Source organism: Pelmatolapia mariae, linkage group LG20 (genome assembly GCF_036321145.2).
Source record: "Pelmatolapia mariae isolate MD_Pm_ZW linkage group LG20, Pm_UMD_F_2, whole genome shotgun sequence".
In the NCBI taxonomy this organism is placed as follows: Eukaryota; Metazoa; Chordata; class Actinopteri; order Cichliformes; family Cichlidae; genus Pelmatolapia; species Pelmatolapia mariae.
In genome coordinates, this window is record NC_086244.1 from 22,110,530 (window position 1) to 22,125,517 (window position 14,988).

The 14,988-nt window shown below is 39.6% G+C and overlaps 1 protein-coding gene across 4 annotated transcripts; it reads right to left on the reverse strand.

The window, feature by feature from the left end:
* Nucleotides 1–6,016: 6,016 nt before the first annotated feature.
* Nucleotides 6,017–14,225, reverse strand: slmapb (sarcolemma associated protein b). 4 transcript variants are annotated; one of them, XM_063464154.1, is made up of 11 exons: nucleotides 14,070–14,219; nucleotides 13,862–13,982; nucleotides 13,696–13,755; nucleotides 11,728–11,856; nucleotides 11,529–11,603; nucleotides 11,129–11,431; nucleotides 10,535–10,805; nucleotides 10,197–10,368; nucleotides 8,022–8,156; nucleotides 7,094–7,181; nucleotides 6,017–6,690 (listed from the first exon to the last, which is right to left on the reverse strand). In XM_063464154.1, exons 3-10 carry the CDS (start codon nucleotides 13,745–13,747, stop codon nucleotides 7,098–7,100), a joined length of 1,221 nt encoding a protein of 406 aa, XP_063320224.1. In that variant the 5' UTR covers nucleotides 13,748–13,755; nucleotides 13,862–13,982; nucleotides 14,070–14,219; the 3' UTR covers nucleotides 6,017–6,690; nucleotides 7,094–7,097. The 4 variants fall into 4 exon arrangements, with proteins under 4 accessions (XP_063320224.1, XP_063320223.1, XP_063320226.1 ...); XM_063464153.1 differs by lacking the exon at nucleotides 13,862–13,982 and having other exon boundaries at nucleotides 14,070–14,225; XM_063464156.1 differs by lacking the exons at nucleotides 13,696–13,755; nucleotides 13,862–13,982 and having other exon boundaries at nucleotides 14,070–14,218.
* Between the last annotated feature and the right edge of the window lie 763 nt (nucleotides 14,226–14,988).

A 14,988-nucleotide genomic window follows, 5' to 3' on the forward strand; every position in this document is an offset into this window, starting at 1 on the left:
TTCCATGTGAGGGTGAAGAGGTGACCCTTCTGGATAAGACGGTGAAGGTTTGCTGCCGTTTTGGTGAACAGTGTGGTAGTAAAACCAGGGAAAAATGAAACTTGCTCCTGTTAAATATTCTTAAGTCTTGCGCTGTATAGATAGCGGTAATTTTTCAGAAGATAATTTACTATCAATTACTTCAATTTAAGTAGTGTTAGTAGTGGGTGATATCGTGTAAATGCTGTCATGATTTTGTGTAAACATTTTGTCATTTGTAAACTATAAATGACATGGATTCTACTTTGTAACTGATGTGATGTTCTATAAAGTGATTTCAATAAAAAAGAGGCAAAAATTAGTTTGTTTCTTTATTGAACTTTAGAACAGTGGTACTCAGTCAGTACATATTCAGTAAATGCAAATTATTTACATGGCAGTGGACTTCAGGCATAAATCTAGATCCCTATATAAAACATTATGGGTCATTCCCACAACCCACAGCTTTACTGTGTTCCAGCAAAGTATCCAATAGCAGTGACAACTCCTCCACAGTAGCAGGTGGGATTTTTCTTTTTTGAGGACGGCTACTTTTACCTTTCAATACGGATGGTCTGTTTATGTTTTGATCCAGAGCCGTTTTTGGGCAGCTGAAGAGGAGAAGTCTATCTTATGGCCAACCTCTGGCTGTATCTTGGTCATATTACCCAACAAAACCCAGTATGCAGGTTCATCTGTAACAGCCCTTGTGCCACAGATCCGCACTGTTGCTTCTACTTTAAAAAGAAGAGCAGCGACATGGCTGCAGGTCTCCACGACAGGTGGGCCATACAGGTGCAGTGGGCGGCTTCAACCTTCCCTGTGATGCTCACAATGACCCATGGCTGCAATGCTGGTTCATTCAGTCTTTGAGAGTGCAGTACCTGAAACATACAAAGTTAATTTAAAGACAAAGACTCTAATGAGCCAAGGCCGACATAAATGTGTTTTATCTACTTTCAAATCCATTTATCATAAATGTAACAAAGTGTTTAGAAAGTTAGCACATACATGTAATTTTCCATTTTTTTATGTATCCATCTATAGAACGCTGCATGTTATATTCCAAATCAGCCTGTTTTCTTTCAGAAACCTGCCTTCAGAAAATGAAACTAAAGTATGTAATGCAAGGATGTAATCACTTTCAAGATGGAGAAAGCATAAAGTTTGACTTTAGGTGACAATTATGGATACGTAATATGATAAGGAGATTCTGCAGGTCATTAATCAATGTATTATAGTAAAAAATGTATTTTTGTGATACAGGACAAACATGGAAGCAAGATATGTAATTAGGATTATTTCTAATAAATATGAATAAATAATTGCAATTTCTTTAACCACTGAGAATAACTAAATCCTTCAGGACAATGTCACATCAATGCACTGAACTCACTATGGCTATGTTCACATTGCAGGTCTTAATGCTCAATTCCGATTCTTTTATTTAAATCTGATTTTTTGTCTGCTTGTTCACACTACAAATAAAATGCGACAGCAAACGCGCTCCTTTGTGAACCTTCAAAGTGGCCCGTATATGCAAAAGCAGATGTCACACACAACACGCTCTGTTTAGACCCAGACCAAACAGTATTGTTTGACTGATGGCCCTTAATATAAAGACTTGTTTCAGACTTTGCTTTAAGTTATTTTGTCATTTACATATGGCCTAATAATGATCCTTATTGCCGTTTTAGAGAGGAGTGGTGCTTCAAAGGATAGTTGCAGATTTCTGTCAGAATCTGCAGATTATACAGTATAAATAAAGTGTTCACGTTGTCTTCCCAACAGTTTCACTAACATCTACACGGGATGGACACGAAGCGCTCATGTGTTCTCAATGTCTTCTCGGATGCTTCTCCAGCGCTGATAATTGGCATATGTTTTGTGTCAGTGACATAAAAGACGGATTTAATGCGACATGACCATTCAAACAGTAGTTGCTTTCTAAAACATGTGTGATATGTATCGGATTCAGTACCACATACGAAAGTGACCCAGATCGGATTTGAAAATATCGGATTTGTGCTGTTTTTACACTGTCATACCATGATTGGATATGGGTCGCATACGGTCAAAAAAGTCCGATTTGATGCGCTTTCGTGTGCAGTGTGAACGTAGCCAGAGCCTCCACATGCTCTCACTGTAATTTGTCCCTCATGAATGAATTTATGATTGCACTAATTTTTAATGTTCGGGGGAAAATCAAACGCATTTTACTCACAGTACCCTACAAACGTCACTGCAGTTTAGTTTTCTGTCTTCATTTATGTTGGAAGTGATAGCAGAGCTGTACGTTTGAATTTGTTTCCAAAATCCCTCAGTCAGGACATGCTATATTGTATTTAGATGGAAGCTAGCGAGCTAACTTCCTGCTAATTTCGTTTTCATGGATGCCTGGATGATAAACTCAATTGTTACACATGGTAGAGCAGAAAGCTGATCATTTTATTACAGATGAAAGACTTTAGATAGTTTTCAACTCTCAGTAATGCCACAGTGATCGTGTGATTTATGGACCTGCAGCGGAGTTTGAGCCCAGACACGGCTAGTGATGTCAGACTTAAAGACCGGATAAAGAGTGATATGAACATATCTATAACTTACCGGAATGAAAATGTCTGGAGCACACCAACAGATATTTGGAGATGGAAGAGAACTGGATATCAGCTCGTCTCACAGCTGCTATCCAGACTAGACGCCTTCTTTTGGTAACATCCGATACATGAGCTGCCTGTGTTGCTTCCAGGTGGGGAAAGAATGAAAAGATAAACCATTTTTAACCTTATTCCCCTGCCGGTCGTGCGATCTAACTTTACAACCGACCGCACAGCAAGTACGAACCATAGCTGGTGTTATCCGTGTACTTTCGCTCCTCTTTCGCTAGCGCTTTGTTCGGCCCAGAAACATGGCGCCTCAACCAAAAATCCTGGCCACGCCCCCTGTGTCACTTCCGGTATTTCAGACAATCCCTTTCCGTCAAGGATTTTTAATTTGTTGTGGTTTTTTAATTTGTTGCGGTTTTTTAATTTGTTGCGGATTTTTAATTTGTTGTGGTTTTTTAATTTGTTGTGGATTTTTAATTTGTTGCGGTTTTTTAATTTGTTGTGGATTTTTAATTTGTTGTGGTTTTTTAATTTGTTGTGGATTTTTAATTTGTTGCGGTTTTTTAATTTGTTGTGGATTTTTAATTTGTTGTGGTTTTTTAATTTGTTGTGATTTTTTAATTTGTTGTGCTTTGCACTTCCCAGCCACCGTAGTTTTGCGTCACACTCCCATGATACAATTCAATAAAGTTTGGTGAAAAAAAAAAAAGAAAAAGTCAAAATCAAAGCAGCAGAAGCTGCAAGGTCTGTACTCTGATGCTGAGGGTCCATCTGGTCACAATTTCTGGAACAGTTTGTTTGTGGTGGCAACATTGTTTAACCCTGATGTGCTCCAACTTTGCATTCTAGGATGTGGAGGAATTAAACTCAAGAGAATCAATGGTCTCACCTGGACTAGCATTACACCTTCATTTGAGCTTTCTGTGTTTATCTTTTCTACGATAGACACATCTAACTAAAGAGCAGAGTAAAGGTTCTCCCACGGCTTTTATACATGCACTTTGGCTTACATTTTTCCTTCCCTCTTTCAAAGGAAATGAAACTGATGAGAAATACAACAAGTTCCCCCACTCTGCAACTGATTCATATCAGAGCAAACTGACTATACGTTTGGAAACGCCCTTAACCGTAAAAGAATTAACCCTTTAAATACAGTTTACAACACAACCTGTGTTGCAGCTATGTAGTGTTCAGTTGAAGCAGAGATAATCCTGTTGACATCACCAGGTATATTTTGTCAAAATGTGGCAAATAAGCTGAAACTCTAATTTAAAAGAAAAAAACAAACAAAAACAAAAGTGTTTTTCAAAAAAAGAAGTGAAAAAAGTGAAATCTATTAGCTCTGGGAGAATCAGGCATAGTTTGTCCTGTTTTCCAGCATTGTCTAATCCATTTAATCCTATGATCATGAAAGCTTATACAATGCAGGACTAGTTATAAATGAGATGACCTATGTATAAGGATTTTTGTCTTAATTCCCACATTGATACCAGCTTTCGCTTTGCTTGTTGAAAAACAGCAGGATGATGTTCAAACTGATCAGTCTCGTCTGCCACTCTAAGCCTTCATATGCAAATAGAAGGTAAATTGCAGGCCGATGCCTGTCTACATGTTGACTTTACAACAGCGCATGCTTTTCAGGTGATACACACCTTTTACCTAACAAAACATTACTCTCAGCATTAACCATTTTCTTTAAATGTCAACTGCAACACATAGTGTGATAGAAAAGGGAGGGAAAAACAGCAGATATGAGACCAAACTTAACCCTTCCTGGATGACAGGAGCGATATCAATGTTCTAAAATGCTACAGAGAAAACATGACCTCCGACATTTTGTCTACATGAAGACAATGGATGAATGAATGTATGGATGAAGATAATGGTTATTTAGGAGAAACAGAAGCCAACCTCTACTGTCTTCAGAATGAATTCCCTGTAGCATAGATTCAACAAGGTGCTGAAAATATTAGTCAGAGATTATGGTCCATACTCTTGAACATCGCAATGTTCAAGAAACAAGTTTGACATGATCTGAGCTTTGTGACATGGTATGTTACCTTGCTACAGGCAACCATCAGAAGATGGGTACAGTGTGGTAATAAAGTGGTGGCCAACAACAATATTCAGGTAGGCTGTGTAGTTTAAATAATGAGCTATTACACCACTACCACCAATCTCAACTACTTGTACAAGAAACGGTGGATCGATGCTTTCATCTCTGTCCATCCATCCATTCACGTTAGTTATGCCAATTCTGACCTCATGTCTGAATAGACTTCTTCCAATTTTCTTCTGTTCAGTTTTGATGGACCCATGTGAATTGAGAGATTAGAGGATGCTGTAGATGTTAACGGTGCTGGAGCGGTTTAAATCATAAATATACAACAGACTCCAATTTGTAATAACAAACACACACGCATTAGCTCAACTGCAGGAATGATCAGGATGACCTCAAATTTACTGTTTCTTAATAGTAGTATTTCCTCTTTTTCAAAGTTTGATATGTTGTGTATTCAAAGATGTTCTTCTGCATACCTTGGATGTAACAGCTGGTTGCCCTCCTACCCTCTGACTTCAACAAGGCATTTTCTCTGCAGCTCATTTTGTACCCATTCATATGCTTGGTTTGAAATTGAGCATGTAATCTTAACTATGCCTACTTGCCTAAACACACTGAGTTTCTGCCACATGATTGGCTAATGACATAACTGTGTTAGCGAGCAGGTGAACAGGTGTGCCTAATGAAATGACTCTATGTGTTTAATTATACATTTTAGGTTTCCCCATGCATGCAATAATTTTAGCAATGGTAAACTAAGTGAATACATCCTTCAACTACGTGCACATTTCCAAGTTCAGAGTAGTGATACATCGACTGCAGATGAATTTGGCTATTGGCAACATGAAGCACATTATACCTAAAAATGCATTTACCCTCTTGTACTGCATTATGTTGTGATTTGGAGTGTAATAGCAACTTCCCTTTCATATAGATGGACAGTTTAGGATTATTAAGATATCCATTAGACCAAATTTAACCTTGCTAGTTTTTTTAATGCCATAACAACACAAAAATGTTAAGAAACAAATGTTAAAAAAGCAGTTCTGCAATTTCCCAGCTGAATCTAAGTGGTCGTTACACACACACACACACACACACACACACACACACACACACACACACACACACACACACACACACACACACGGAACCCTGCCCTTTAAGTTAATTTAGCATTCATTATCATAAAACTGAAATGAAAAGTTAAACAAACAAACAAACAAACAAACAAACAAAAACAGAAAAAAGCAAAGCAGAAACTAAATACAGATAAGTACAACTGCATTCTAGACAACGGCCACATAAATGAAGAAAATGGATCTAAATGTATGTTTCTGCAATTTTCTTTAATAGTTCTCTGCTGAGAAAAAACAAACAAGATAAACTCCTGCTCAGCTCAATACTGTCTGAAACGCTATCCATTTTCACATAGATAACAGTTACACCAACAGATCTCTTTGCAATTCCCATCACTAATGCAGTTACCCATCTATGGCTTTCATTACACACTCCATTAGGGGGTGTTATTGTGACAATCTCCATTAATATGACAATTACATAGAAGTGCTACATTTAGAGCTCGAGTGATCCACCTAAAACATCATCATAAATACTAATAATTAGTTCAGTTTGTGGCATATTTATTTATTTTTTACATTCATCCATATTCCCAATCAAAATTGTAAACTTGACTAGACTTCCTGTAAATAACGGACGTACAAACTTACTTTGCACACAAAAATCACATTCTTTTATTAACTTCTCTGCCATCTAAAATAGAGCATCTTAAAAATTAAACAGTTAAATATGAGCCCTCCGAGTTAATAGTGCAGATATGATAAGGAGGGCAAGTTCTGACACCTGAAGACAAATATGGATTCCCTTGTGTGTGTGCGTGCGTGTGTGTGCTTGAATGAGTCGCCCTCAGGTCCTGAAGAGCACGGCAGCAGTCACAGCTGTTAGAGCCACAGCAGCCACAGGCCCCCAGATCATCCACGGTTTCTGGAATAAGTGGCAACACAGAAATAGAAAGTTGAGCAACAGCAAATAAACATGCACCCATTTTGGATCACCAAAGCTTTGACAGAGGGAGCTTGCCACTGAGATCAAGGCAGTGCACAAATACAAACAGCGCTTGCAGATAAAGATAAGCATTATCAAAAACCAACTGTGAGAAACAGTTGTTAAGCATTAGCCATCCAGACAGGACAAACAGATGTCAGATGTTGGAGCTGTATGATTAGAGAGGTTAGATTTCTGAAGATTTTTTTTTTTTTCCTGGGGGATTTTCCCCTGAGGAAGGCATTCTCAGGAATGAGGAAAACCTGATTAAATCATGCAATGGTCTAAGAGACACTGATGAGGATGAAAAGATGTAGGCCAACTTGACAGGAGTAATGTGTACCTTGCTACCACAATGCGCCGAAGCACCAATACAGCAAAGCCAGGATAAGGCCGATGACTATGGCTTGAACAGGCAGCAATAGGGATGTCTACAGAAGGGAAGGGATATTATAGTAATCAACTGCAATGGGAGACATACTTTGGTTGGTTTATTATTAGATCCCTCAGTCAGTTCTCTACGCCTGTAACTGGTATTTATACAAATCTCAGTCACACACGGCTGTCAGTGTGTCATTGTTAGTTCACACATACAGATACAAAGGAGCTGGACCTTCATGGCCTCATAAATCCGTAGTTGTGTGTCTGGGCGTGTGTTGTGTTTAGTACCGAGTTGACATCCTACATATCAGTGTTACTATAGACGGCCATGTTTATTTCCTGTTGTACAGCATAGTTTGCTGAGGTTTTTTTTTTTTCAATTTTTTTTGTATTTGCTGAAGATGTTTTAAGCTGTCAGGTATGCCTGGCATTTAAGTCCATTATCTGAAATCGAAGTGATACAGTTGCATGGTGCTCTCACCTCAGCTTAGCTACTAAATAGCAGCCATCTGGCACAGCTTTTTGAATCCATATGTGTGATAAAAGCAACACTAATAGACACTGGATGACTAGAGGGGAGCATATGTGCTAAAATAAAAAAAAGAGATAATAATTGTGAATCTTACAATAAGATTCATCTTTTATATCTGGAGATGCTGCGCAAACAGATGCTGAACATAAGGGAAACATTGGAAATGAAGCCCATGCCCCCCCAAAACAGAAACTGCTAAAGAAGTTATTGCCTCTGAAAATAAAAGTGCAGATGATTGTTTCCACACTCAATAGATTATTTTTTAAACCTCTTATATATCATTATACACAATGCCATTCATATATTAGGGTAAAATGCCTTCCTGTTTTTGCTGTGCGTTTGATAGATCAGTACTCACCTTTGTCCCTTTTCCTTGCAGTTCCTCCATGTTGGCTCTGCATGCCTCGAGTTCATCTGTAACCAATTGTTTTTCCTGCTCAACCTTCTCGTATTTTTCCTTGAGTTCTGACAGCTCCGTCCTAGCCTCCTCGTACTGCACGAAGCAAATTAAACATTTAATTCAAATATACACTCTCATCAGTTTAGGTTAATTTAAAGTTTTTAGTTTGATGGTATTGTGTAATGCTTTTGAGGAACAGTTTCTGTTTATTGCCATTTACAAGATAAACCAGTCTTTCCTGCAGTGCTTAACTGCTGACTTTTCTATACATTAGCTAATTAGGGTGAGGTGCAGTCTATATAAGGGACAACATTATTGCCTCCTTCCCCCCCTCAGTCATTCACTGGGTCAAAGATGACCCAACTATGCTTTCTACTACTTAGCACTGCCACTCCTCATTAACTGACAGCAGCCAGTGATCCCCATACAAACAGAGTAGGTATTGCCCCTGGACAGCACACAGCAACCTGTGAAATATCTGGGTGGGATCTTTTTTCGTTGTTGCTGTTTTTTGGGAAGAAGCATCAGCTTTCTTTGTGATGTCAGTAAGAGTCATAGATTTATTGACACAAGTGTCTAAAAGGCTTTAGAGAAAGTCATTAAGGCTCCGTGATGGCTTCACCATTCAACTGTGGTGGATGTGACTTTGTTCTGACCTAGATGACGCCAACATCGTCTCAAAATAGAAAGCTCTAAATTCTCAGCAATGATCACTCAGAGACACTTTTAGTCATGGGAGAATGTTTTCTAAAATAGTTTTCTAAAATAGTGCAGTTATCCTCATCATCCCATCATCAGGTGTTCAGCGCAATCTTAGATGATGAGAAGAAATACAATAAAGTACCTCGAGTAGACGACTTTGAGAGCAGCTGCCTGTCTCATACAGCTGTAAATGTCCTGAGTGGCAACAATTTGCAGTACTGTTTTTGTAAATTGGTTGTTAACAGCAAATTTCTTTAAATTATGTTACATGAGATTAAATAAAATGAATGCATTAAAAGGTTTCTTCAAGACACTTCAGTCTCAATGTGCTCAAAGTTATTTTAGCTCCAAGTTGATTTTACTGTCCTGCATTAATAATTTGAGTAAAAACCACAGATTCTTGTAACTCTGTTGGATATTGCTACTGCTAATAATGCCAAAAACAAATCAAGTGATTTTAATTTGCTCACTTTAAAATCACACAAAACTGAGAAGCGCATCATATCAGAGCACCAATTACACATATATGTGCTTGAGTCTTGATTTTTAGTCAAATGGCAGTTTGACCATGAAACTGAAGCAACAACATAAAAAGTTTTGACTAATGTGTTATCATAACCAGGATGTGTTCATATTTAAACTTAAAACACTGAAAAAAAATGGGAGAACTGGGAATTTTCCAGAAATCATGACTTTACATTACCTAAAAAAGCTAAATGTAAATTTAGCTCCCAACTCTTGATCGTGGGAGTTTGCCTTGTAATCGGAAGGTTGCCGGTTTGAGCCCCGGCTTGGACAGTCTCGGTCGTTGTGTCCTTGGGCAAGACACTTCACCTGTTGCCTACTGGTGGTGGTCAGAGGGCCCGGTGGCACCAGTGTCCGGCAGCCTCAAGCCTCATCTTGATAATACTTTGTCCTTGTATTTCTAATTCTCTTAGGCTTTGTGGTGACTTGCCATTCAATGTAATAAGAGTGTAATTTGACTTTCTTTCAAAAACTTTCAAAACCTCCCCTTTCCCACAGTGTCTCAAAGTAATTTCATAAATACTGCAACAGCTTGTCAGCATTGGCCCTCTAAAGCAGCACGGTCAGCAGCACACTGGCAGCAGCTGCAGTCTTCCAATAGCCTCTAAACTGGAGCAGTTCTGCCACAGATATATATTCAGAACCACTACCATTTAGCTAGAAAAACTAAAATGCAAACATTCAAGTGAAAACTAAACAGGACTGAAGTCCAAATCAACATTGGACAGCATTAATGAGTAAAACACGTGTGTGCTTATAAGGCCTGTCAGTTGCAGGACTGTATTAAAAGCCATCCAGGTCAGAGAGGGTTCACTTTTCACATTTGAGATAGAAGTATTCATCTGCATGACACCCACTAAGATACTGGACCCCTAAGGTTGATGTCTCAACTTTTGAGGGGCGTACCTCTTTTTGCAGAGCCTTGCTGCGGCTGTCTGCCTCATCCAGTTGGGTTTGCAGTGTGGTGGTATCCTGCTGGTGCTGGAGCTGCAGGGCTACCAGACTCTTTTCCATCTCCTGCTTGGTCTGGTCAAGGGATCCAAGGCTATTTTTCAGCTCAGTGTTCTGGTCACGGAAACTACCAGAAGCAAAACAAAACTGAGTTCAATATGTAAAAGATGAGAGAAAAAAATTATGTAGTATCATGTAAATCAAAACACGTGGGTGCTGATTAAAACAGATGAGACAGAGGGAGCACAAAGGTGGGGGTAAGAGCTCCCAGTAATGTAGATCAGTGCACCGACCTGGCAAGGTCCTTCTCCAGCTGCTGCTTTTTCTGCAGCACTGCCTCCTTCTCAGTGCGCAGTGCTGCACATTCACTCTGCAGGTTGCTTTTGTCTTTCTGGTGAGTCTTCAGGAGTTCCTCGTTCTCAGCCCTGAGGGAAGCACATTCACTCTGCAGACTGCTTTTTTCCTTCTGGTGCTTATTCACAATATCCTGTTTCTCAGATCGAAGAACAGAACATTCTTTCTGAAGGCCATTACACTCCACCTGCATGGACTGAAGTTCACTGGCTGTAAAAAGAAAACGAACAAGGTTTATGTAACAATACTGTTTTTTTAACAGATTGTATGTCCTTGATTTGCCTACAGATAAAGCAAAAACTATCAAAAAAACATGTTTTTAGTTATACTTTGAATCACCAGTGTACAAGTATGAAGAGAAGTCTGCTTGTTAGAAACAAAATACATAGAGAGCGAGTAGGCCTCATGTCTTGGACAAGGAATGGTAATATTATTTGATTTATTAATACACAGTTCATTTCCATGTAAGAATTATTTTCAGTGCAAATGCTCCATTTCATGCGTTTATAACTACCAGGGGCACCGTGTAGTACCTTGTATTTCTGCAGTTTTCTGCCACTGCTTGCTCTGCTGCTGAAGGTCACGCTGCAGGTTGTCAATGTCACGCTCGTACTTGTTGGCCGTTTGACGCCATTTGTCCAGATCATTGGAGACATTTGCCAGGTTAGACTGGACAGCAGCAACGTCACGGTCCCGCTCGGCAGCTGCTGCCTCCAGGGCACGTTTCAGCAACTTCACTTCATCACGTGCGCTTTGTAGCTCATCGCGTGAGCTGGAGGAGACGTCTATCTGCTCTCTGAGAACAGCCATCTCATCATGGAGCTGCCGCAGCTGGCCTGTCCAAACCGGAGTCAGTGTTTGAATTAGAGACAGTGTCAATTTTAAAAAAAGATTAATATTATGCATATGCTTCTAATCCACAGATAGATGTACCTTCAAGAAGTTTTATCTGTTTGGCAGAATCATCAGCATGTTTTTTCTTCTCCTTTCTCTCTTCCTCCAGGATACCTACACAGCATTTAATTGTACCAGTCATGTCATTTATTTGGTGTTGGGTGCATGCACACATGTGTGAATGCAATAGAAAATGGACTGGATGGTCCTATTTAACATTGGAGATGTGGCGTGTCACCTTGTAGCTCCATGCATTTATGTTTCTCTGTGTTAGCTAGATCCTTGGCCTCTCGAAGTTCATCAGTCAAGCGCTGAATGATTTTTTCAGAGTCACCAGAGGAGCCCATGTTTGCCTTGGTCAGATCATCTAATGAAGAAGAAAAAAAATGGTGATCCCAGTTAGAAGAGTCATGAGCTTAACATGGACAGGCTCCATACATTTGCCATAAAACTACAAAAATAATGAAATGTTTGACAGTTTTACTTTTACTGCAGTCCCAAATATTTAACCAGGACTGACATACTAGATGATTTCCCAAGATATTCAAAATGGGCCTATTACATAAAATAATTGCTAACCCAGAAATAGAAACAAGTGTCTTATCTACACTTTTCATTCCAAATTATCCATTACCCCAGCCACATACGAGTCTGTAGCGATTCTACATTACTCATTAATAGTAACTAAACAATGCACGAAGGGAATAGGCTTGCCAGCGTTGTCAAGGGTCTGTTGTGTTTCCTGGAGGTGGAAACAGGCTCCACAAATACTTGTGCTTTGCAAATGCCTAGTGAATATCTCGAGCCCCTAATCTACCACAGCTAGGAAAAGAGATGACCTCATCCCAGAACGAACATTTGGCAGGGGACAGGTCAAGCATGTGCACCATAAATGGAGACGCACCAGAACCTGAACTGCCCTGAAATCCAATATTTATTGTGAAAACTGTGTCTACATCCATCAAACATGGCTACATAAACACATGAAAATCCACATGATTGTAAAAATGTTAGCAGGCGGTATTGATAAGTGTCCCTAAAATGAAGCGGTGTGAAACAAAGGCTGAGAGCTGGTGACACCCTCTGACTCGAGCACATGACCACCCCGCTGTGTGCCAGACAAAGCATGGGAGGACAGTGTGATTGTGTGTTCCTTCATGTGCGAGTGAGTGGGCTCCCTGTGAGTATGCAGTCTGTATTCACTTTGTGTGAAAGATGAATGCCCTACAAAGACAGCACAGGGAATAAAGGGTATTTCAAATGAGGGTGCAACATGTTATCTTTAGCGAGATTAGTTATTACGGCAAAAATGTCTTAGTGTCACAGAATGACACCTGCCAGCATAGTAATGGAATTAGTCTGTGTGTAAAAATACCTTGCAGACTAGTTGGGAATACTGAGCATCACACTGCCTCAAGTGACGACAGGAAAGAAAAAAAAATGTAGGAGAAAGTCTTTTTTTAGCTCCAGTGCTGAAGGCTAGACCCATCGTGGCCCATCTTTGCCTGCTGTCTGTTTCCTTCTCATTGAATGTGACAGCATTCTTTAACTGAATCAGGGGGTTAGCACCACTCGCACTGAAAGTCTACAGTATTCCCTTTAAAACTGCTGATCATAAAGGGAGATCATTTTACAGCTAAAATATATTCTTTATGCAGCCGAATCTCAAATATCTTCATCTCTCTGAATTACTGAGATACACTATTGTTGTGAGGACACTGTTTGCTTTGTGCTCCCTATATATTGTGCAGTGAAGCATTACAAATTCATTCATCATGCAAAATTGATTCAGTCACCAACGTGCTTGCACTTTTTCCTCATGAATGTCCCCGTCGATTTTCATATTCGCTATATTGCGCCATCATTGCGCTGTCCTTTGCATTCTATTCTTATTAGTCACCCTAAATGTCATAGCTAACACACATCAGTCAGCTGACATGCCCTCTGTGCAAAGAGACTCCATCTTCTAATAAGCTGTTGACACAGGAGACATTAGCCTCTAAAACAAGGCCATCTACAGCACCGTAAGCTCTAAAAGCCATCCAGCTGTCCTTACAGGGCCAGGCACTCATTTTAAGTGTGACTCAGGGTTTTCCACCCCCCTTTCCACACTCAGTTAGCGAGATGTGCTGTGTCAGGTAGGAGCCATTAGAGGAGCAAAACAATGCAAAGTCATTCGCTTCAAAACAGTGGTGTCTATATTTACCTTTAATCACAGATACGTTATTCAAGGGATCACTCAGCTCTTTCTCATCCATTTTCTTATCTATAACAACATAACAAAACAAAAAAAACAAGACATATCACATGCACAGATAAAGAAAGAAAGCTTTAAATGAAATTAATATTGCTTAAAAAGACCCCAAACAGACCTGACAAAGTCTTTTGTTCTCGTTCTCACTGTTAGATTTGAGATGTTTTTAAATGTAAACACAAAAATGTGTGTTTATCTTTGAACACACAAATACTTCAGGAAGAGACAGGTGCAGAGAGCTGCTAGGGAAGAAGGATTTTAGGAGTATGTTACAGTAAAATAATTAATGAAGGGGTTAAGAATAAAACTTAACAGGAAAATATTACCTTAGATTATCCAGGAGCTGCGGTAATCAGTGTGCCGAGGCTACAGCAGTCCCTGACATGAAGAACTCTTTTCCAACTATGAGGTTTTTTCAGATGCGAAACGACGGACCAGTCCAAACTTGAGGGGGGTGGACAGTGATGACAGACACTTTGTACCAGACCTTCCTGCTATTGGTGGGCTGAAGCCAGTGAGAGGGAAAAAATTAAACAGGGTAAAGTAAACAGTAAAGTAGCTTAAATATGATCCTAATGCAACACTAGAGACACGTCAGATGGGCGTCCTTAAAAATTTGATCCCCCCCTCTTTTCTGGCTCAAGTCCTCAGCCCCTCCACACTGGGTCATGTATCCGAGTAGGGCATCTCGGAAGCTGCAGCTGCATACTGACACAGAGAGGTTTTGTTCAGGGGTCTGAGCTGCTCTCTGGCTGGTTGGTACTGATGTAAAAACCTAGAGGATGGCAGTGAATAGGGACTGCCAGCGTAGGAGTGTGTTTCTTGCATGTGTTGCATTCACTTCCTCTCTTGGTTTGTCCTGTATTTCACTGGGTTTTCACTTTGTACCAATTATTGGCTTTTAGGGTTAGATATACACCGGACTCTAAAGGTGTAGTTTTACATGTATAATCTTTAGGGATAATTTATGTATCTTATAGTGATTTCTTACTTTATTGGACTGTGTGTTAGCCTCTTCAGTAGGCTTTAAAATTATGGTGAGAGAGGTAAAAACAATCAAAACAATCCCAAGACGGAAATAGGAGGGGTTACAGTGGGAGGTATAAGAGGGTGAAGGGTGTTTGTTTTTCTGTTGTTTTTTTTTTTTCCATTTAAACATAAAGTAACACAGACACGGTATGAAGACCTTATTTGACTAATCTTTCACACATCAGCTCATCTTCTTCTTTCAGGCTGTACAAGCCT